This window comes from Periplaneta americana, chromosome 7 (assembly GCF_040183065.1).
Source record: "Periplaneta americana isolate PAMFEO1 chromosome 7, P.americana_PAMFEO1_priV1, whole genome shotgun sequence".
Classification (NCBI taxonomy): Eukaryota; Metazoa; Arthropoda; class Insecta; order Blattodea; family Blattidae; genus Periplaneta; species Periplaneta americana.
The window spans coordinates 120,947,095-120,972,825 of NC_091123.1; the positions used below are offsets into that span (position 1 = coordinate 120,947,095).

The 25,731-nt window shown below is 34.5% G+C and overlaps 1 protein-coding gene across 1 annotated transcript in view; it reads left to right on the forward strand.

The window, feature by feature from the left end:
* Window positions 1–25,470, forward strand: part of LOC138703407 (phospholipase A1-like) — a 122,049-nt gene extending 96,579 nt beyond the window's left edge. The window contains exons 3-7 of the mRNA XM_069831232.1: window positions 922–1,067; window positions 6,787–7,032; window positions 11,345–11,536; window positions 13,890–14,055; window positions 20,361–25,470. Of these exons, the coding sequence (XP_069687333.1) occupies window positions 922–1,067; window positions 6,787–7,032; window positions 11,345–11,536; window positions 13,890–14,055; window positions 20,361–20,418 (808 nt within the window). The 3' untranslated portion in view covers window positions 20,419–25,470. The remainder of the gene's footprint in view (window positions 1–921; window positions 1,068–6,786; window positions 7,033–11,344; window positions 11,537–13,889; window positions 14,056–20,360) is intronic.
* The last annotated feature ends 261 nt before the right edge of the window (window positions 25,471–25,731 follow it).

Sequence of the window (25,731 nt, forward strand, 5' to 3'; positions counted from 1 at the left end):
AAAATAATTCAATGGAAACATATAGCAAGTAATATAAAGTATACGCAGTCAAACTACATGATATGTCAATCTTCATTAAACTATGGTATTCACTTAACTTTAACCCTTGCTTTCTTCGTTTTTAATAAATGGCGCTTGGCTCACTATGGCCCTGAATCCTTCAGTTACATTGAAGTTCTCTCTCTAAACCCGAATATTCTAATCTAATATACAGGAGGGAAATGATATAACTGTGCAGATTGAAGGGGGAAATGGAATATCCGCGAATGCACACACAAACTCAGGTCTGAATACCAGCATTCCGTCCCTTTGTCACTGCAGCAGCATTGCTAGACTTCCTATTGGTAAGAAATAACGACAAGCGTTAATATTATTACTTAATTTGAAAGACAACCGCTCATTTTATTGAAAAAAAAATTGCAAGAGATAAACAATTGCTTATCACTTACCAGTTTCTTTAACGACAAGAGCAAAAATCAGAATCGTATTGGTAGTGTTCATGGAATAAAACAATGTTAACATTTAGAGGAAAATAATTTCAATTTCTGACAAAATATTCATTTGGGACTAGTATGGTATTAGAATTTTTTGTTGTACTCTATCCAAAGAGTACGCTTTGAAATCTGCATAGTCATATTACTTCCACCCAACAGACAGAGATTTAGGCACTCCTATTTAGATATCGGAACAGATTTCGTGGACTATTTCTTAAAGGAATGAGTGAAGGAATATGATTATGATTTCTGTATTAAATTAAATTATCATTATTATAATTCCATTTCTTCAAGAACTCAGGTAATGCATTTATTTTATTCGAAACAGCACAGATAATTCAGAGATAAATAGATAATGTGACAATAATGATAAGCTTTTATAGCGTAAAAAATGAAACAAGTAACGTCTAGCTATGGTATGTTGCAGCGAGAAACCATACCGCAAGCAAATCGATGTCCGAAATCCAAGTTCTCTTCGATATGGTGGCTGGGACCCGGGAAAGCGTAACGTTATCATCATCCACGGTTTCAACGAGACAGAATCAAAGACACCCACGACATTCATCACCAAAGGTATGACATGCAACGTTGAAATATTCATTCATTAATGACCAATCAAACCGGACACGGTTTTGGCCTCATTCACTAAAGCTCTCCAGCGACTCTCGTCTTCAGCTGTGTCTTGATGGCCTCTAACTAGGAAAACATAGGCTAGCAGGGACGGGAAACTCGTATTGTAAATAGAACAGTCTGTATAACTAGGGTGACCAGACGTCCTCTTTTATCCGGACATGTCCTCCTTTTCAGGCCTTTGTCCGGGATCTGGGCGGGTTTTTAAAAAATCAATAAATGTCCTCCTTTTCGTAACATGTATGTCTGATATTTTGAAATTATCTGATTTGACGCCTTTTTTCAAGTAATTTGCCTGTAGGTGGCAGCAGTATCGACAGAATATACTCTTCGCCAACGATAATAACTCTCTTTGCATACAAAATAATATTAAATTCCCATTTTGTGAGATCTTCTTATGTATTTTGATAATAATTATAGTTCCCTTGGCTTTCATATGTAGCTAACTGTAAAATCATTTTATATTATTAAGTTTTATCATAAGTACGGTGTAATAAAATAGGTATTAACATAATTTTAAGTATAATATAGGCCTAAGCCTAAATCTAAATAGGGTAGATATGTTCTGTCCTCTTTAATAATTATAATTCCCTTGACTTTCATATGTAACTAACTGTAAAAGCATTATTATTAAGTTTTATCATAATTATTTTTGTAATAATAACATAGTTTTAAGTATGATATAAGCTTGAATCTGTACTGTAAATATTTTGTAAGAAAATAGATATTGACGTATTTATAGTATAATATAGGCCTAAGCCTAAATCTAGGTACATATTTTCTGTCGAACAATGTCCTCCTGTTTGAAGCTTTGTGTCCTCTTTTTTATCGATGTGAATCTGGTCACCCTATGCATAACAGCAACTAAAGCCCGGTTCCCACGGTACTTGTTTCTGTGATGGATTCCAAGCTGGGAGAGCTGATGGCTGCTCTGCGTGCTCGCTTGCTGGAAATAATGCGCTCTAGTAGCTCTTTGGTGGCTAGCTTGCTGGATTTCGAGATTAGGTTGCTTCCTATTTTTCGTTTTGGCTTGCAGGCTGGAACCAAAGATGATGATGTAGTATCACCGCTGAAACCATGTCGCCATGTTCGTTATTTTCCAACTAAATCTGTTTTTTTTCTGTACTTTTTAGTTCCTAAGAAACAGCAATTAGGCCTAAATATCGGACTTTAGATGTTTTACACTTCTTGTTTAATTATCTTATTACAACATTCACTATTGTTAATGTAGGACTTTAGTTGTTTTCCATTTAACGGTTTAGTTTCTTTTTGATCATGAGTCTTGGCAACAGATGAAACAGCAGATGATTTTCCAATTTTAACTATGAAAAGAGCCAGCTGCGTGTGAACAGTAACCAACATCACCGTACCCATCATAGCACCAAGCTTGCTGGCCAGCAAGGAAACAAGCAACGAAACAAGCACTGTGGGAATTGGGTTTAAGGTAAGAGGAGAGGCTAAGCTCTGAGGCTGTTTCCCGTCCCTGCATTATAGTCTGTCTACTTCAGTGGCGGACAGATTCTTGCACTGCGTGCATGCGGTTCTGAGGAATAGCGAGTTGTTTCGATGGTGCAAACTAAAGGCCCATTCACAATGAAAATTAAACTTAACCGTAACATAAACACAGAAGTTTGCGCCCAGGCTACCAAATGGGATCATTCACAATGATTCACATAAGCACTGACATAAACATTACCGGTACCGTAAGACGTTAACATGGAAGTTTGCAAACTCCAAACTTTCATGCTTATGCTTACGTGATTTGCAAACAGAACACAATCGTGGAGCGCTGAAGTATACGACAGAATATGAGGAAATGGCGTCGTTGTTTTGTTTCCATGGTTACCAAGTATGTTTGCGGTTATGTTTATGTTCCCATCGTGAATGATGGTATGACTTCGTGATTTTGCCGTAACGTTTATATTCTTAAGTTAACGCTTACATTATGTTTAATTTTCATTGTGAATAAGCCTTAAGTGAAATAAATCACGTACATAATAACTAAGATTCAGATAAAGTAGCCGTATAAGAATAGGCTGTATAGCTGTATAGGATAGGGTCTTGATTTGCTTCAGCTTAAGTAAACACTACCCCATTCCACTAGGTAAAACTCTACCTGCTGGGAAGAGTGTTCCCCACTCCAGCTAAAACCAGTGGCGAAGCGTGAGCGAAGTAAGGCGGTAGACAGATATTTATTTTTTTATTTAACCTATTTCAATCATATTATTATGTATGGAATTTTGTTTTCGACGCATACAGATCTGTGTTCAATATTATATTAATGACTGCTGTTTAAAACTAGGACAAACCCTATAACAACCTATAACCTATACTTTTAGAATACAGATAGTAATACAATTCACTGTTATGTGGATTTAATAAGAGAAATAAGATATAAATAGATTTTCTTACAACTCACCTTAAATAATATTCTTGTAAATGAGTTCAATCCACCTGCTCTCACGTCTTACAGCACACTCGTAACTTTGAAACTCTCTAAATAAGAAACTGTTCGTTTCCGTTATAACACTGTAACTAATATTGGAGGGTTTGATGCTATAATTTATTACTTGTAAGTTTGCTATACTTCGTATTTGAATATTATTATATCATTATTTTATTTTAGGTGGTCTTATAATAAAATAAATTCAAAATTAATTACATTATAAGCATGCCTGAGATAGTAGCCAATAAGGGCACCTTTATTACTGAGATTCGAATACTAGCCAATGAGAGTAAGAAGAAACGCTCGTGCGACTGTCTACTGGGTGGAGAAATCTCGCTATAGGAAAGTCATAGTTTCACAGCCAGATAGCGTTAGTGTTGCTCTATCTGAAAGCTTTGAAATTCAAAGGGAAAATAGACAGACCGGTCAGCGTCTACTTTCGTCTACTATAACAACGTGCTTAGTGTAAGGCCTATATTACACTATCAAATTTCTGTGTCACAGAATATGATACAATTTTTGATCAAACATATATGATCAAATGTAAGATTTTGACTATATTACACTATGTCAAAACTTTGATCATATCTTTCATCACAGTTCTAATAATGGATCCACGACAGTTCCATGCTAGTTGTAACTGTAAATTCAGTAATGGTTATTGCATTAATACTAAAGAAGAACTCAAAGAAAAAATGTATTTCGTCGGCTTAGAGTGTAAACCTGCTAACCAACAAAAAGGAAATTTTAGAGGGGAAACAAAAAAAACTGAGTATAAATTAACTCTGAAACTTTAGGACCAAACCCTAAGTACAGGTGGTAAAGTTTCAGAGTTAATTTATACTCAGTTCTTTGTTTCCCCTGTAAAATTTCCTTTTTGTTAGTTAGCAGGTTTACACTCTAAGCCGACGATTTGGGTTAGAGACTGGAGTAGGGAGAAAAGATACAAAAGGAATCCATCAAACTCTACTGAGAGAACTTCAGTATGAAGATGTGAATTCTTATATAGCCTTTACTAAGTATTTAATAATGGATGATGAAACATTTCATGTGACTTATAATGTGATATTAAAAGTTTTGTGGTTTTTACAGACCATGTGTACTTAATGTCCGCCATTTTCTTTCTTCTCAGTCACAGATTTTATCAAAGGTATGATGATGATCATAACTTTGATCATAGAACTGTGTCACAGCTAGATGTGATGAAAGATGCTATATTACACTGTAAAATATTTTATCATATATACAATTTATCAAACTTCTGTGACACAGAAATGTGATAGTGTAATGTAGGCCTAACACGCGAGCGCGAGCATTGCCGAAGTGAGTCGAAAATAGGTAAAGCGGGGAATACAATAATGTCATGTATTTCGAAATAATTAATATTCTAAAAGAATAATTGAATTAACTAAAAAATTTTTCGTTCACAAAATGTTAGGGTACACGCTGTCTACCTGTCTCCTCTGACGCTTCGCCCCTGGCTAAAACATCAGTGAATGAACAGTACAGCCGATAGGAACTGAATATAAGTCGTCACTACTGCCGGCTGAGGGATACGCGACAACTAGTTAATGTTTATAAAGAAAACGTACGGACCAAGGATGCCTATCCTGATACAGCTACTTTATCCCAACCTAAATAATAAGTAGTTTTAATGGTTTAAATCAGGAACGGCAATAGGCGCGCGTATGAGCAAGTTGCACATAGGAGTCAGTAGTTACGCGCTCCACCCCAGATCACATATAGATTGCTCATTCCTATGTTAAAATCGGCAGCACTTTGACGAGAACAACCGCCAGGATCGCCATCCGTTCCTCCGTAAACGAACACGAGATGGCAGTATAGTTGCTAATGCAATTCAAATGAGAGTTATGACGTGACTCCTTATGTAACAACTAGATGGCAGCACAGTAAACCTGACAAAAGTTGTTACCGTCAAAACCTATAACGCCGAGCAATCTGGGTATATATGAGTTAGGGCTCTATTGATAACAAGCGCATCTGACGAGAGAATACTACTGGCGGAACGAGCGGGAACGGCGTTCCAACACCTTTCTGTTGCATTTTTCATCATGAAACCGAAATATGTGTGAATAACTATATTTTTTCAATATAATTTTTCTTTGAATTCCGCATGAAAATTATTTTTATATTTAAGTATGACTTTCCTATTTTTGTCATTGTTTCATTATGTATTTTACTTCTGGTAGTGTGGAAGAGAAGCACTCATGGCCTTAATTCTACCAGAATAGATAGATAGATAGATAGATAGATAGATAGATAGATAGATAGATAGATAGATAGATAGATAGATAGATAGATAGATAGATAGATAGATAGATAGATAGATAGATAGATAGATAGATAGATAGGTAGGTAGGTAGGTAGGTAGATAGAATGATAGATAGATAGATAGATAGATAGATAGATAGATAGATAGATAGATAGATAGATAGATAGATAGATAGATAGATAGATAGATAGATAGATAGATAGATAGATAGATAGATAGATAGATAGATAGATAGATAGATAGATAGATAGATAGATAGATAGATAGATAGATAGATAGATAGATAGATAGATAGATAGATAGATAGATAGATAGATAGATAGATAGATAGATAGATAGATAGATAGATAGATAGATAGATAGATAGATAGATAGATAGATAGATAGATAGATAGATAGATAGATAGATAGATAGATAGATAGATAGATAGATAGATAGATAGATAGATAGATAGATAGATAGATAGATAGATAGATAGATAGATAGATAGATCTTGAAAGTTTTATTTGGAATAAAAGGAGGCTAAAAACGAAAAAATTCCCGTGCTGTGAACAGTAATCATCTCCCCGTCCGTTATAAAATATTCTACACAGAGTTCCACCATCTTTTCCTCCGGAAGAAAAGCACTGGTTGTTATTATTAATAAAAACAAATAAGTGTGTCGCAATATCGTGGGCGTTCAGTAAAGTGTGTCATCAGTCAAAATAGGTTGGGAACCACTGTCTTAACGGATGAAAATTAGCTTAAATATGCATTTTAATTTAATTCAAGCTACACAACCTGGGACGGTTCCCTTGTCAGTACTGTTAAAATATCAGTATCTGCTTTACATTACACGTTTTAAAATAAACCTAACCAGTACCACAAAAAGAATAGAACACTAGTTCTAGCGATGTGATTTAATGTTGTGCTTATGTTGCAGCGTATATGGAACGCGGAGACTACAATGTGTTCACGGTGGACTGGGAACCTCTGACGGAGTTTCCGTGTTACTTGTCAGCGCTAAGCAACACACGAATAGTGGCTCAGTGCTCAGCACTTCTCTACAGCTACATCACTCACAATGGGGCCCGTGCCACTGACATACAGTGTGTGGGCCACAGTCTTGGTGCACACATCTGCGGCATGATGAGCAACCACCTCACCTTCAAGATGCACAAGATCATTGGTAACGTTAAGACAACACTAATCCAACTCTTACGAATATTCGAAACTATAGTGTACATCCACCGCAGTGTTTTCGGCGCGTGTCTTTCAATACAAGCCGAGCCAGTGCAGCGGGGAATGGTACCACCCAAATACACGTCACGTCAGCAATCTGCCAATTATAGTCGTCAGTCTTATCGTCCACACACTGTGACAAAGGCAAGATACTCTCACTTTGCGCTTCTGGAGTGTGCCCTTGTGTACAGTGCCCAGCCAGTGGCATCTATTACCAATTCAGCTGAGAGTAGCACCACCTTCTAGACACAAGTCACCTCAGCAATCTGCCAATCACATTGTCAGTTTTCTCGCTTACAGACTGCGGCAAAGACAAGATATTCGCTCTTAACGTTCTCATTACTTATTTCACTCGTCAAAAACGGTGGCTTTGGTTATAAGATGTACAGACAAAAAGTGGGCAAAAATGAGGTAGGCTACCTACATCAATAATTTGTTATTTTTTAACAAAGAGCGTATACTGTTCCTCAGATGTAACGTCATCTTTAATAGAACAAGGTTTACTGCATGATACTGACACTAGGAAAAAAAAATCTTTCCTATGTGGATCTTCCTGGTCTCCAGGCGGGATTAAAATTAGGCTATGTATGAAATCACGACATAGAACAAAAAGTATTCCAAAATATGGTCGGAGATTTTACACACGTATATGAGTATGAGTAATTCAAAAATCACTTCAAACTTTAAAGTGTTGTAAATATAGTAATACTGGGTCATCCAATTATCATCTGACCAGAGCAGGGATTGTGCCGGCAATAGGTAGGAAGTTCGTACCAGAGCAGTAGATTTCAGTTGAGTACAGCGAGGAGTATAGATGTCACCCGCGCCTCGCCCTGCTGCCGCTCGCTGCAGACAGTATGTTCACGTAAACAACGCATAGTGGCATTCTAAGGAGCTGTGTTGAGTCGTGAATAGTTTGAAGAATATTGTTAATTTATATTAATATTTTAGATTCTGAACAAAGTGAGCTATTCTGTTATTATTGTATTATTTATGTAATGTGAATATTATGCATGATTCCAAAAAAAGTAAACCCAACTGTTATTAAATAATTATGCAAACAGGAGTATGTAACACGTTTATTTGTTCGTTCCCCCGATTATTCTTCGTTAAATGTTGACGTCTCGTGCTGTTATGCATTCGGTTGCGCTACAGTCCAAGTTCAACATCAGAATTACGATAATTTTTCCTGAAACTGAAAGAAAGGAGTATTTCTTTTGATAAAATGAAAATGTTCATTGTACTCACGGTGGACTTCCTAGTTACCATTACAATGGAAACGTGAAACGAATATATCTTTTAACGACAACACACATTAAAATTTAAAGTCGAAACGTTTCACTAACATTCTTTTATACTTTAGCCTACCCTGGATGCATTTAACTCATTTTTTTTGGAAATGTCGCTTGCACCCATTTGTTGCTATCCCCGTCATACGTATATACACCTGTATATGTATGTAAATATATAAGATCCACCTTAGTTAGATCGACAAACTTTGGAATTAGATAGGGAACCTATTTTCAGACACTTTTGGCACTGAACGCAAAGTAGGAATGGGAGATTATTCGAAAATAACCGGTTATTTTAAAAATACTTTAATCTGAAGGAAATTAACCGATCAAAAATAACCGGTTAACCGGTTAATTTCCGGTTATTATTTTTTGAACATTTTAAAGTCAGCAAATTAGTGTGGAAAACAAAATGAGAGGTTATTTACAATAAAAATCAAGTAACAATTAGCAATCAAATGTAAACCAACCAGAATATAGTTGAAAGAAAGTCATAAGTGCTGAAGATCATTAATGACGTCTTTAAACAAAATACAAAAAAATAATAAGAGGCTATGAAATTGCATTTAGTTAATTATTTCACTCACATTAGTGTCGTAGGTAAGATAAACAAAAAAATACACAAATTCCATAATTGTTACAATAATAATTTTAAGACACATTCCGACGGGAAATATATTCTCCGACGAGTATAACCAATAAATATTGAAGTCAAAATTTCTCGCCGTTTCAAATGCTCCAATAACCGCAGATATAATATAAGCCAATAAGAGAAAGTCGGCGATTAAAATAGGCATAGGTTATTGACATTAAATAGAAGTTGAATTTCATTTTGCCATCTATGGACAGATGAAGTCAGTGAGGTAGTAACTCCCATCCTATGTGTCTGCGGGACAATTTGTATACAGAGCATATTACATAGAGTATTGTATTGTATTTATTAACATTCCATGGTATTCATACATTGCTTTACAGCTAGAATATGGAACAAGTCAAAAAACTTAATACTATTATAAAGTCTTAATTTATAGTCACAGTCTAGATGAAATATATAAAGACGAGATTTATAATATAGTCTACTAGTACAACACATAGTTTTAGTACAGAATAATAACAAGAAATTATGTTCGACTGATGTTAAATTTGAGATAAGCTTAAAATATATTTGGTTCAGAGTTTTCTTTCTTTCTTTCTTTCTTTCTTTCTTTCCCCGAGTTTAACCTCTCCCTTGTACGTTCATTTACACGACTCACGTCACACGGGCCTTACAGGGCCGCGACCTGTCGGGAGAGGAATTAAACTGTGGATCACATACATACTTTTTTGACCATACAAGGACATGGAGGGCCTCCCCGGACGAAGGATCAGCTCAGTGCCAGGGCCACCTCCGATACAACACAAACATTTAATACATTACACATCATTCACTCAAACATATGAAAGGATTAAGGGAAGGATCGCCGTCCATGGCCGGACTTTCAAGAGGTACAATCCCGGCATTTGCCTGGAAATAACTGAGGAAACCATGGAAAACCTCAGTTAGGATTGCCGGCCCCTGGGATCGAACCCCGGACCTCCCGAATGCAAGGCCAGCCCTCTACCACTCCGCTAGCCCGCTTGGTTGATTCAGAGTTTATTTTTAAAAATGACAGGTCGTTCAGTTATTGAGGAAAATAACCGGTTATCAGGTTAACCCTATGAAAATAACCGGTTATCGAAATAATCGGTTATTTTTCCCCATCCCTAACGCAAAGACACTGGCTGATTTCCATGTTACGAGGAGTATTTCCCTCTGACTGTACTCGCTATATACTGTATCATACTTCTACGTAGAATTTGTTGATCTCCACATACTAAAGTACATCAGGTACGTTTCGTATGCGGAGGAGTTAGCGGACATGCACATGGCTTAAGGAGCAGCATCTGGTTCTGGTTGTGAGGCTCAAAGATTATCAGCAGACTTTGGAAGTTATGAAAAAAAAATATCGCACACAATAAGTATGCAATATGTAATAAAAATATTTAAAATATGCAAAGAAGGAAACAAAATATACAACACTTAATATAAATTGGACGGAGTTACGCAATAAAAGACCAAGCGCCAAAAACCCGTTTCGAGATACTGGCCATTGAAATAAATCTGTTTTTTTTTATAAAACTAAGCAAGAAGTACTATAACATTCATACTATTACAAAAAATAGCACAAATGAAGAGTCCACTGCAAGAATGATGGATGTCATTTTGAATACATTTTGCAGAAGAAGCAATTGAAAGTTTGAAATGCTTAGCGCTCAAAGCTTAACTGAGATTTTCCGATCATTACTGGACAGTGACTATCAGTGTTAATGCCATATAACTCTCTATGTACATTCTATATGTCTTAAGCTATGTATTGACAGTCTTGGTTCATTTTCGACAAGAAAGTGACATCCATCATTCTTGCAATGGACTCTTCAAATAATACCAAAAAGGGCTAACCGATTTTTAATAAGCAACCAGCAATTGAATTAATATTTCAAAGTAAAATAAATAAAAGAATTTTATGCAATAAACGAACTTTTGCTTATAAATAGTAGCAAAATTCAGATGTCGCATTCTTGATTTTTTCCGAGTTAGCCTGCCATCAACAGATTTGTGAAAATATCTCTCTTTTTTTTTTTAATTGTTGGTTGGTCTGTTATTGCGTAACTCCGTCCAATTATGAAAATAATATATGCTACTATTTAATTAATAATCAATTATGTAACTAACTTCTCGTTAAAAAGCACTTAACTGTTCATACTGTTTTATAGCCAATGTACTGTATTATACAATAAAAAAGTTTACATAGTATGTATAGCCTAGTTCAAATTGCAATGGGTAACTTATGCATCTTCTTTTGAGAAGACAGTGGAGTATGTAAATCCTGTGAACGACTGTTAACTCGAGTGTTTTGATTGATAAATGAACTGAACTGTCTGTTGCAGGTCTGGATCCCGCGCGACCGCTCATAGACCAGTATGCGTCCCGCGCCTTCCGATTGACAAGAGACGACGCCCACATCGTGCAAGTAATCCATACAAATGCAGGGTTCCTCGGGGTCGAGGCCCCTGCGGGGCACATAGACTTTTGCGTCAACAATGGCCAATTCCAACCTGGATGCAAAGGACACCGGTTACGTAAGAAATGTTTATCACTTTATTTCGAATATTACGTGGATATTTATTTTGTAAAACAAATAATAATAATATGTGGAACAAATAGAGATCGAATCGTTGGAAATGAAGTGATTTTATTCATTCATAGTTTTCTATCCAAGAGTAGGACCTTCACTGCAAATCCAGTATTTTCCAATCTTCCTTCTTTTCCGCCTTCCGTTTAGACTCGCATGCGATCCAAGTATCTTAAAGTTCTCTATCTTCTAATATCTTCTTCTGCCCCGAATTTTTTCCTCGTTCACCATTCCTTCCAGTGCATCCTTCAGTAGACAGTAGCAGTAACTCAGCCAATTCATTTTTCTCTTCCTGATCAGTTTCAATTTTGTTCTTTCTTTAGCACAGCTTCATTTGTTATTCTGTCTATGTATTTGATACACTCCATTCTTTTGCATTACACATTTTAAATGCTTCTAGTCATTTCTCGTCACTTCGTCTACTTTCCATGTTTCTGTACTATGTATAGCAGTGGCAAAAAAAAAAAAACCGGATCGACGGAATATTCAAAGTCCCCGAAATGAGCCACTGCGCATGCTACGCCCGCATTCACAAGATAGCGAGTAATCTATTGAAATTGTTGTAGTTTCGACTGCTGGCGTAGCTCATCTCAAAAGCCATTAGAAAATAAGCTGGTAAAATTCATGTTCTGGGAATAATAAGTTAATTAAGCAGTAAAATATCGCTGCAATCGAAAAGTATTGGGAATAAATTTGAATAAGGAACAAAAAATGTTTCCTTCCCAGAGAGGATTCGAACCACGAAAGTCTTAGTTACCAGTCTATCGTGCTGTCACTGTGAACAAGGCTCTGAAATCAGCTACAAGAGTCGGTCCGGTTTTTTTTTTTGCCACTACTGTACAATACAAAGCACTTCACTAGTCTCTTCCTTAATTCTTTTTCCGTAGAAAATGCTCCTTTCCTATTAAAAACTTCCTTTGCCATTGCTATTCTCCTTTTGACTTCTTAACTGCAGCTCATGTTACTACTTATTAGTAGGCCTAGAATCCAAGTATTTGAAGCTGTCTACTTGTTCTACTGCTTCATTTCGAATTCGCACTTATCTTCACTATTTTTCTTACGATAGCCATGGTCTTCGTCTTGTTTGAATTTAACTTCGTCCCTAATTTTATCAAATTATAACTTAACACGGCGTTATTTTTTATCTTTAGTTTATATACCTTCTTATTACTAATAGTTTGTTATTACCTCCTTTGTTTACTTTTTTTCCCAAGTATTATGTCTAAAAACTGACGAGGATTGATTGCGTGAGGACGTTGTAATATTGGCCCATTATATTCTTCCAATTTTACAATACTCCTCTTATATGAGATGGAGTCGTCCTATGCTTTCATTTTTTTGAAAATATTCTCCTTATATGATAAGGACACTTTCTATACACTTTCGGTGATTAATAAAAATTTTTACACAAACGTTTAACTGTCTGAAACAGTAAATAGCTCGTTTTTAAGTCGTGTGTAAATTCCTGACTCATAAACACTATATTATACGTCATGTATAGCAATACAACTGTTATAGAACTACGTATTAGTGTCGTCATTATTTTATTACGAAAGGTACCAGAATAACTGAGATTCTTTATTTCATCCGATTGTGTGTGCTAGTGTGCCGCGCTAAGTATCGAGAGTGCAACTGGGCCTAATCGATTACCACGCTATATTTCGATCAGAGAGTACAGCTACGGCAATTTTGTTCTAACTATTCTGTGATCTTTGATTTGTTGTTCTGTGGTTACAAGGCAGCCATCATCATAAAATGACAATCGATATGAACATCTGTTAGAGAGGCGGTCATTTTTTCTCTGTATGCAATGCTTAAAAAGGGACTTTCGTGTGTATAACTACAACAAAGAAATTCCCATGTATAGTTACACACTGCTTATACATCCATTACTTATGCATGTTTTATGAGTAACTTTTATGTTCCAACGCTGTATAAGTATCATATAAAAATTATACATGGTTATTGATAAGACAGCATTGTAAGATGATGTTTTCTCGATGGTACAATCATTGCATAACGTAACTGTTTCCTGATATGCAGATAATAATAAAGACGTAGTCACGTCAAAAATATCAACAGAGAAAAATTGCTTTATCAGTCAGAAGTGATTGGTGACGTTTTTAATTGCAATGCTTTTTACTGCTATTTTCATTCAAAATCTCAATATCATCATATCTTTGTCTCTAATAAGGCTATATAATTTGGAGAAGGATGTTAAATAGTTACCATTACCAGTACCAATCACGTAATAGAGTACGAGTATACCAACAGTTGACATTCCACTGATATATTTCCAGGTCAGGCCCGGTGCAGTCACTTTCAAAGCGCCTGTTATTTTGCGGAGACAGTAGCACGCAAAACAACTATGGGAATTCCATGCACTGCTGTGTGCCCAAGAAGAAATCGTTACTTGGGTTTTATACATGGAGTTCCAGTTCCAATGGGTGAAGAAACTCCAGATGGGTATGTATACATTATTCTACCGCAGAGGAAGGATTATAAAACAGATTATTAACAATTCATTTTTTCCAGATGAATTGCTGGATTGCATTATACAGAGTGACCCAAAAAAACTCCCACATTTGAAAGGCGAATAAAACAAAAAGCATTGTAGATAGAAACTTATTTATTAAAAATATAAAATGGTATTGAAAACAGTTTGTAAACTAAATACTGTGTTATGAGTTGAATTACTCTGTGCTAATGTGTGACAATGACACTACGATTGTTGTCAATAAAACTCCATACTACCTATTAAATCTCCCACGTTTTGATCGGCTGTAGCGCTGTAACAGTAACGGTCATGTCACACCGATACGTTGTCATGCTTGAGAATTTCTTACGGATTCAACTTCAGAACTTAGAACTGGATAACCGTGATGTGTAGTTCCAACAAGATGGCGCTACAGCGCACACCGCTGGGATATCAATAAAAGTGCTCAGAGACCTGTTTCCTGGAAAACTGATCTCGTTTACGCGGGGATGTTGCTTGGCCACCCCGTTCACCAGACTCCGCCCCAAATTAATTTTTTTCTTTGGAGTAATCTTAAAGCTAAGGTTTACAAACATCGGCCCCACACTCTTGCGGACCTCAAGAGAGTAATTCAGACATCGTCTTGAAATGTGTATTGCTCGCAATGGACAACACTTACCAGACGTCATTTTCAAAACATAGTCATTACAACTGTTGACATAGCCATTGCATATTTTCTCTCTGCAATCCTTTTTGTTTTATTATGCTTTCAAATGTGGGAGGTTTTTTTATTCATCCTGTAGGCCCTACATATAGTATCATAGATCTGTAGGTCTACAGTCGTGGCCAAAAGTTTAGAGCACCTCTTCAAAAATTGATACTTTTTTAAATATAATATTTATATAGAAAGTATTTCCTGAATATTTATTAGTACTGAAAATATACTGGTTGCAGCTGAAAATGTATAAAGTTTTAATTTTTTATTTAAAAAAATGATTGTTTTAAAAATATATTTGTGTTTTTTAATTTTTTACATTTTTCAGATAAAATGAATTTCTCAATAATAAAAATTAAATTCAAAAGTAACGAAAATATGGTTACGAAACAGTTTAAGAATGGGTCAATTGTAATATCAAGAAAAATAAGAGGTTTCTTACATTTTCTTCAAGCCACAGAGTGACAACTGTAATTTATTGCCTGTAGTAAACTGTTATTGTTAGGAGTGGTCCTTTTATTAGGGTTGGTTGACTGTAGTTTGGGTGGAAGATGTTTTGTTTACATGTTTCTTCAAGCTGCTTGTGTGTATTGTAAATATAGATAGATGAAAGGTACTTTTAAAATATATGAGAGCTTCAGTTGATTAGTTGTGTTCGTCAGAATAAGTTCTTATCCAAGAAAGATTTGGTCATATCAGCAAGATAATGCCCTCTGCCACACTTCTCGAAAATCCAAGGCATGGTTCACCGAGAATGGTATACCGCTACTGTCTTGGCCTGCTAGGAGTCCAGATTTGAACCCCATTGAGAATATCTGGGTATTCTAGGGAAGGAAATACACAAAAAGAACGTAAGAAATCTTCAAGAATTGAAATTGCAGTTAGCAGAATGTTGGACAACCCTGAGAAAGGGTTATATATAGAATCTAATAAACTCAATGCTAAAGAGAATACGTGCTGTTACAATGCAAAAGTGGTCCTACAAAGTTCTAAGTGGATTTCGGAGAGAAATATTGTGTTATTAATCAAAATATGACTTTTAACTCTTTATTTTTTAATTGGAAAATTGTGTTAATTTGTGTGTTGTTTGAAAAAATGGCGACAATTAATTCAAATTTCTTTTTTAAGTTGTCTCTTTATATTTTAGGAATATTGGAAATTAATATTAATTATTAGAAGCGCAAATTAAAATTTACAGAATTTTTTATAGTATTGGATTTGTGTTTTATAGAAAAAATAAAACTGTACACTTCCGCCCATTCCATAACATATAACTTTTGATTTGTACATATCATACATAAAAAAGACTATTCTTTTCAGCTATACTAAAATCATATAATTATTTAAAGTTGTGACATGATATACTGAGTAAAATTGCCTTTTTCAAGGGGGTGTTCTAAACTTTTGGCCACGACTGTATTGCTTACGAGCAGCATATAAGGTCATTAAAAAGTCACTTCACACTTTAAAGCATTATAAATATTATATTGGAGGTAGGAAGAAAACGTCATTGTGTTGGGAAAACAATACAGCTTTTAATTTCTTGTTTATGCATTTACTTACATTACATTAGAGAAGAAATGGATGCAAAGAAAACTGTTTTTGACAGAGTATAAAAAAGAGACTACTGTTATGGACATGTGCAGCGAATGTCGGAGGAGAGGTGTTCTAAATTACCATGAGCTGAGATGCTCCTGGTAGGAGAAAGCGTGAAAGGACTCGGAAGACTTGGTATGGAGGAATAAACACAACCATGTTCAAGCGAGGTTTGGAAGTAGGACATTGATGGGATAGGAATATCTGTAAAACAGAATTAAAGGCAAACTGCTTTGAAGTGGAAAGTTTTGAAAAGTAAAAGTAATTTATGCTTTCCCTGTTGATTAAAACACGAATTATTTTATTACCGGTAGTACTACTACAAGAATTTGAAGTTTCGAGCTAAGGTTACCACTAAATGTTAGGATACAGTTCATCCAATGCTATTATGAGAGCAATAGAATTCTTTTTAAGGGTCTGAACAAAATTAGAATACTGAACAATTTCAGAGAAGTCCCATGTTCCATTCCTAATTACCAACATTTAATCACGAGGTTTGAGAAAACTGATTTTGTTGCTTATAAGAAGAAATCTGGAAGACCAAAGGAATAAATGAAAATAATTACAATAGAATTAGTAGTATTAGTCAGGTGTCCATCATCTTAAGGGGTTAGGTACAGCTTACAGCAATAAAATTTTGGAAATATTCAACATTTTTTTCCTCCATTACTGTATCTTGTACAATAATGGAAATTGGTATGTGTAAAACACTGTTCTTCTGCTATATTAAAAAAATATTTTTACTATACAAATTATTTACATTTTTTTTTTCAAAATTCAGTTCACTGTGCGTTGAGGAAGCGTTTCCCCACATAACTCAGAAACTATCCAACATTCTGTGATGAAATGTTTTGTGTGTATTTATGCATGTCATTCTACAGTATGATGCAAGATCACTTCTCTGTCTTTGATAGATTGTCTGATAAAAAATATATACACTTAAAAATGGTCAAATATCAGTATTTTTTTCTAACACAAAATAAAAAAAATATATATTATTTATTAAGAAATTTAGTTGAAACAGCATGATATTATAACATGCGTTTCAGCAATAAAATAAAAGAGAGAAAACATGGAAAAGTTAACAAGTTTATGAGTTATGAGTTATGCTTCATCACTGCACAGTAAACTACATTGAATTTTGAAAAAAAAAAAACAATATATATATATATATATATATATATATATATGTATTTTTTTTAAATCGTAAAAATATTTTTTTTTCATAAGCAGAAGGACAGTGTTTTACACATATCAATTTTCATTATTGTACAAGATACAGTAATGGAGGAAAAAAATGTTGCATATATCCAAAATATTTACTTCTGTAAGCTGCATCTAAGCCATTAAATCAGTTCTAGCACAATACGGAGAATTTTAAGAAGACATTTCAGACTGTACCCATATCAACCAAATTAACCAGTGATCGCATTAAAAGAAAATGACAATCAGTTAATAGGCCTTACAGTATATGATTTTGCTTTCTTACTGCTAGCATATTTTCAACTTACACACTTCTCCCTTAATGGTGGAGTTAACATGTAATTGCAAAATGTTGTCTGAAAATGACCCCCCCCCCCACCTTTTTAATCCAACAAGGTGTTCATGAATTGAAAGTTGGTGTGCCATCACTCCGTAATTCATCATCGGTCCATATTTCTTCGAAGAAGACAACAAACAATGGAATAATAGAGGTTGTCACAGTAAACAGAAAGCGCTTTTACAGTACGCTACAGAACTTTGTCACATCTAGACTGAAGAATCACGACCTGGGAAACAATCTTCTTATAAGGCGCACTACTCTACATCTGTATCCCTACATTTGTGCAAAATTGTTAATTACACAGATCTTTGGGGATCGTGTTATCAGTAGGAATTTCCCAATAATATGGCCTGCACGATCACCAGATATCCTGCCGACTTTTGGTTGTGGTTTTCGTGGCACACTCAACAACTCTACTTGTATAGCAACTGAATGATACTATCTCTCAAGAAATTAGGAATATTCCAAAACACTGTATATGGTATCGCAGGAATAATAGTGTTTATTGAACAAGAGAATGGCGAACATAATATTCTCAATGTTTTGTGTAAACCAACTTCCATTTTTTTTCTCAACAAAGTGATGTTTCTGTTTTTCGATTTCAATTAATGTAATATTTATAACGCTTTAAAATTTGAAGTAACTTTTGAATGACTTGATATATAAAGATAAATTTATCCTCATTACAGAATATAAAAGTCCACACAGTGACATAATCTTATATGTATTTGAAATTAAAATTGTTCCTGTCTGCATTTTATTATTAAGGGATTTATTAATGATGCCTTTCGTGTGATTAAATTTCTCTCCTTCTTTGTCTAAATTTCTTACATGAGAAAATGTAACTCCTAAAATATGAGTTTATCGTGCTGTATTGGACTGTTCTTAATTCTTATTTAAGATCTTATACTGTCTTTGTCATAGAAAATAGGTGTTTTTTTTTCAATGGATAATTAGAAAAACTATTTTCAAATATTTAGCTTAAATAGTAACTACTTCACTTAGGGACGATTTCACCAACATGTTACTAATCCGCAATTAACTAATTATGATTTAACTAAATACGGAAGTTAAATCATATTTAATTCGTTTGAATTTCACCGAACTAATACGCATTTAAAATGAAGTCAATTAATTCAATTCCAAATTAAGTCATTACAGCCTTCGGAATCATAGTAGATTAGTAATTTCGAAGGCCATGTGCCTTGTTAATGCAAGCAGTGACCTTTATATTGAGTTTATTTGTTATATTAAGACAATAAAATGACGTCATAAACAGAGATAACCTCAAAACCTATTAAAATCATCGAAAAAAAAAAAAGAAGTCAGTGAGCTCTATACTAAACTGGAAGCACCACCGCAATGCTCTTTCCTATTTGAAAGCGTGACTGTTGGTGAGGGTATTGTTCTCTCTTTCTAACTAATGTGCTTCAATGAGTCTTTCGTGAGGTTCATGTTGCACATGCGCAGTAAGCAATATAAATACCATTATTGTGTACGATAGCATTCTCTACAAGAGAGACAAGGAGACCACTATGTTAGAAAGAGATAGCAATATGCTCAAGCGCTCAGCATTCGCGTCACGTTTTTAAAGCATTGAGTTGTGCCTCCAGTTTAGCATAGAGCTCATTGAAAGAAGTATGGGCAGAATTTAGAATACAAGAAGATTGGAAAAAATAGAAATAGATTTCAATGGAAAAAAACTCATCCCAATGTCTTCAGCAATATTGAAGACAATACGGGGTAATATGAAAATGGATACAAGGAAATGTCATGCAACAAGCAAAATACAAAGACTTCATGGATTTACGTAATTCCAGTGCCTTCAAACGTAACATTAGGCTTACATGACAAATTTGTTAATCGTACTAGGCCTACTTTAGTTGCCGTATTTTAGGCAACTGAAGATTGATTAAACGTTTCTTCAATAAATGTATAATTTAAATAATATTATGAAGTACTTAACTATCCGTTAGAAATTTTAAATCACCTTCTGTATTATTCAAAATATGCATTGCTTCTATTTTGCTTAGCCTAAACCGCATTTGCTAATCTTTTTCGTTGTTTGTATTAAAATAATCTTCTCTTTCGAAAATTATCCTCTCGCCCGTCTTGGTAAGAAATCATCATTCTCCTCGCCATGATGAAAATTATTGTCGTTAATACAGGATTAATTATTTAAATGACTAAATATTGACCAATTAACTTAAATGTAGTTTAATGAGAGCTTAAAGCCCAATTTGTATTGGTGAACTGCATTGTCCCTTTAAGTATAATTAAAAAGATTTTAAGTGACAAAGTTAAATAAGCTTGGTGAACTCGGCCCTTTTTCTTTTTTTTGTCTTGAGAAGGAAACAAAATATTATGCTATGTTTAGAATCAACGCCAACTTATCAGTTGGATTTTTATACTAATATGTGTTAACGTTTGTAATGTTTCAGGGCAACTGGAACGTATTGTGTGTCTATAACTCATGGACGTGATTGTCCATTCGACTGATTCCCCTAATTTATTATCATTGTTACCTGGAAGAGTTTGACGAAGAACAAACATTTATGATACGAGATCGAGACCGTATGGAAAGTGTTGCAGCATGGAATTCCAGTATCCTCTCTCTACGGAATGATGATTATAAAACCCAAGAAGGAAAAGAAGAAGAGTTTTTTAATTCCTCTGAGACTTAAGGGCAGATTATCATTAGTTGTTTCCAAGTCAGTCGGAGATTTTGACGCTTCCAGTCAAGTAGAAGCTTCAAAAGTAGTTCGAGACTTAACGTCATCATCAACTCGACGTGCTTCAAAGTACAGAAAAGCATACCTAAGCTCGCAAGAAATGCAGTAACCACAAATTTCTTGTGACGAAACTCTTCACGCTGATATTTTACCTCTTCAGATTCTCGGTCTCATGCATTCTCAAATAAAATTGATGACATCGCACTTTAATAAATAACACAAAAAGCAATTTTATTTCAATAAAATACATATAAACTCTGTCATCTAAAATGAAGATTATGTACATTTAAAACTTTGGAATACTAAACCTATAATTTCAAAGGAAAAATGTCATGGGTGTTTACAGGCGCAAGACATAGAAGTATTTGTATTTTGATGGCTTTTGAAACGCCGCCAGTCAGTGGTGCTTCTCAGCATGGCTTTAACTTAATTTAAATATATACTTTCCAATAGCCATAGCAGGTAGAGTAGGCTGAACGTATAAAAGCTTCTATTCAAACTAATGCCTCGAGAGACGTAGTAAATCTGACAAGCAAACATTCTCATGGGGACAGATAAAAATTTACATTCGAAGGGTTCAGAGCCATAGTGGGCCAAGCGCCATTTATTAAAAACAGAGCAAGAGAAGGTTAAAGTTAAGTGAATACCACAGTTTAATAAAGATTGACATATAATTTAGTTTGAATGTGCATCCTTTATATTACTTGCTATATGTTTCCATTGAATTATGGCGATAACGTCATTTTAACCCTTGTTTTCTACGGTTTTAGTAAATGGCGCTTGGCCCACTATGGTTCTGAACTCTTCATTTTTTCCTTTCGCCATGTTAATAATATCAAAACAAATGCTTATAAAAATTTTGGCTACTCGAACACAATAATTACAAGGGCCGACTAGAAAGTAAATTTCCCTGGGGCCATTTGCAGAAAGAAAACACAATTTCATGGAAATATTTATTGGAACAGATAGAAGAATGTTGTTGAGCTATTTTTCAACATATTCCCCACCGAAATTGAAACATATATCATATGTATGGGATCAACAGAGAGGTGCAGATGGTTGTCACACACTTGTTCATGACAAATGTCTGGGGAATATGTTGAAAAATGGCTAAACATTTGCTGTATCTGTTCCAATAAATCTTTCCATGAAGTTGTGTTTTCTTTCTGTAAACGACCCCAGGAAAACTTACTTCCTGGACGGCCCTCGTAATTGCGTTCGAGTGGCCAACATTTGTGTAAGCATATGTTTTGACATTATTAACATGGTGGAAGAAAAAAAAAATAACTTTTTTATCTGCCCACGTGAGAATGTTTGCTTGCGAGAAGCACCGTTTTGTGGCGGAGTGTGAAACGTAACTTAGAATTTGAAATTTTTATATTTCTAAGGTAATCATTCTCATCCATACACATCTCATATTTCCTTAAAATATGACTCTGAACTTAGGTATATTGTATTGTGATAGATACATATTTTATTAATCTATGTGATGTAGATATAATATAATTCTGAATTGTTTGTTGACTATGCTCTTATAACTGTACAAAAACTAGTTACGATAAGAAGGATGAGCATAAGTTTAATACATTTTTAATATGCAATATTTTAGGATATAAATAACTTTAATTTAGCTTATTTCTCAACCAAAGATTCCTGACTTGTTTTCAGGAAGTGGCATCGGTGTTTCTTTCAATATAGCCTACAGTATTAAGCTCATTGTAACTTAAGTGATGCACCACGATATGATTTCGATATTACATTTGGTATGCTTAAAGAAGATCCTTAGATGTTCATAAGATGTTCAAAATGGAGTCAAAAACGTTAGGAATTTAGTTCACGATTAAACAATAATTATCTAACGAATTCTATTTCAGATTAAGTGTGGTAAGCGTTTGTCCTTCTTACCTACGTTTTGTGATGTGATACTTTTTTCAATTAAGTGTTTCCGAATTTTTTTCGGGTTATTTTACGACGCTGTATCAAAATCTCAGGTAATAATGCCGGTAAAATGAGCCTGGGGTCCATACCGATAGTTACCCAGCATTTACTCATACTGGGTTGAGGGGAAAGCCCGGAAAACCTTAACTAAGTCACTTTCCACTACCGGGATTCGAACCTGGGCCACCTGGTTTCGCAGCCAGACGTGCTAACCGTTACCCCACAGGTGTAGACCCGAAGATGTTAGGTAGGCTAATTTTCACGTATACTTGTGATAATAATATTGAAAGGTTCTGCCTTTAATTTACACAATATTGTGACATATCGGAGCTTGAAAATATATTTTCTCACAATTTTATTTCACAAGGCATAAAAGAATAACCACTATTGTAAAAATGGTTCTGTTGTTTAACTGGTACATTAATTATTCTTCCTGTGGAAAGCAATGTACTCAACAGATTTAAAAAAATGTCACTTCTCACTTCAATATCCTAGCAGCACGTATTTAAATCGAACGGGATATCTGCTGATTGTAGATCACATCTGCCTCTGATCTGAATACGATGATAAAGCTGCACACCCGAAAATAACATAGAGATCCACAAAATTTCGATTACCAATATATTGGGCCTCATACTATTATTAGTAAGACATTTGCAATTGATTGTAAGTTTTGAGAAAGTGTTGTTATGTATGAGAAATCATCATCTCACAGAGTTCAGACCAATAGATGATCTGTACTTGTTCCAAGTTTAGTTATTAGATCCATATTGTAACAGGTCGCAGGATCGCAGCTAGGGTCTATGTCACTCGAAGCAAACGTAAATTCCACACCCCTCCCTCATGGAGAGTAAGGGAGGTGTTAGTAAATTTTATTATCCTATTATGTATTAAGTTATGAATGATTTTAAATTCGTTTGTAATTGTCTTAAGTTTAATACCATAAGCTACAGAAATATGTTAGTCATGATTGGCCTAAAATTTTTCAAGAGTCGATGGTGATGTACACTTCGCCCGAATTTAACGCATGCTGCTTTCTATCGGAGATCAATGTCAACCCGACACATAGTATTCAACTCCGCCACTAGGTGGGGCATGTGCCCCACTTTCCCCCATCTAGTTGCGACCATAACAGGTCGTCCTCTATGTTTATAGTTTAACCACAGTCTAGTCAGTATTATACAGTCACGAAGCTTAAGTTGTTGAGGGTGCTAGGAACAATAGACTGTGCCGGTACTATTTCGCATTGTCTGTAATGGGACGATAGTAGCGATCCTATTGGTTAGCAACTATCTATGGATGCATATTTCCTACATATTTAGCTTCGTGATTGTATATACTAGATTGTGGTTTAACACTCTGTAATATACTCAATAGTCATTCCTACAAATATGTTCATAATTTACCAATTTCTTCTCTTTTATTAGATACTTCAATATCCTTAGTTCTGTACAAATATCTTCATTTCTTCATTTATTCATCAGAGTGTAACTTGCCGAAAATTGTAGGAACTACATTCTCAAAGTAAAACATCGCAACAATACAACACAGGCACTGCTAATATTTATAGAATTTATTTTCCTGCGGTATTTTTCTTGCTGATGTCCATATGACTGTGCCACGTTTTTGTTGGGTTAAGTATATTTTTTTATTTACATCTTCAGTTCTATCATTGCCTATAGAACACCCAAATATTAAAATCCATTGCTTGTTCAACAGGAATATTGACTGTGCCACGTTTTTGTTGGGATAAGTATAACGTTTTATTTACATCTTCAGTTCTATCATTGCCTATAAAACACTCAAATAATTTAAATCCATTGGTTGTTCAATAGGAATGTTGACTGTGCCACGTTTTTGTTGGGATAAGTATATATTTTTATTTACATCTTCAGCACTATCATTGCCTATAAATCACCCAAATAATTAAAATGTATTGGTGGTTCAATAGGAATATTGACTGTGCCACGTTTTTGTTAGGATAAGTATATTTTTTTATTTACATATTCAGTTCTATCATTGCCTATAAAACACTCAAACAATTAAAATTCATTGGTTGTTCAATAGGAATATTGACTGTGCCACGTTTTCGTTGGGATAAGTATAATTTTTTATTTACATCTTCAGTTCTGTCATTGCCTATAAAACACTCAAATAATAAAATCCATTGCTTGTTCAATAGGAATATTATTAACAATAAGTGCTCTTCTGACTGGACTTCTTTTTTTCCATAAAATGTCATTAGTGTACTTCCTGTTTTCTCTGATACTTCCAAATTATTTTCAGCAGCTTAAGTGATTGAGTAACTGTTTGAAGATTATCTTCTATAGATGCTGTCACTACTTAATCACCTGCGAAAAGTAATGTCTAAGTTTTTATTATTGATTTAAAAATTTTCCAAATAAATACTGACAATTTTTATGACCTCGCCAATACACATGTTAAAAAGAGCAAGTGAAAGAAAGCACACGTCTTGTCTAGCACCTTGGTTAATTTTAAGAATGATGTTCTCAGGAATAAGCCCCCTAAGTATCAATGTAACTTCGTGAATTGTCTTGTAAAATGCAGAGAAATTATTTAATTGCTGCAAAATTTCTTGTGCAGTTGTTGCTAAAAATGTAATATATTATATGATTTTACAAAATTCCAATATTCTAATTTTTGGTTGCACTTACCACACTTCAATTTATTAAAGTCACGAGCATACCGCAAATTGAAATATCATCTTATCTCTGCAAAAGGTGCTGCTTATGTACAAAATATTAAAAGCCACAGTGGTACTCAGAAACTACCTCCTAAACCTTTTACATTAAGTAGACATAAGTTTGTACTATATCTGTATATGAAATATATTTTACAAATTTTATTATTAAATGCTGTTTTAAATAAATTATTTTCATGCAGAAAGTCATTTAATTATTAATTTAGAGCTGACCAACTATGATTAGTTTCAGAAAGCGAGTGGAATATGAAGGTGACCAATAGCCATGGTAAATATTGAGGATGATAACCCATAATATTACCATCGTCATCGTCGTCATCATGATCATGACTAGCATTGCCGTAGTAGTAGTAATAATAATAATAATAATAATAATAATAATAATAATAATAATAATAATAATATAATAATAACAGAAAT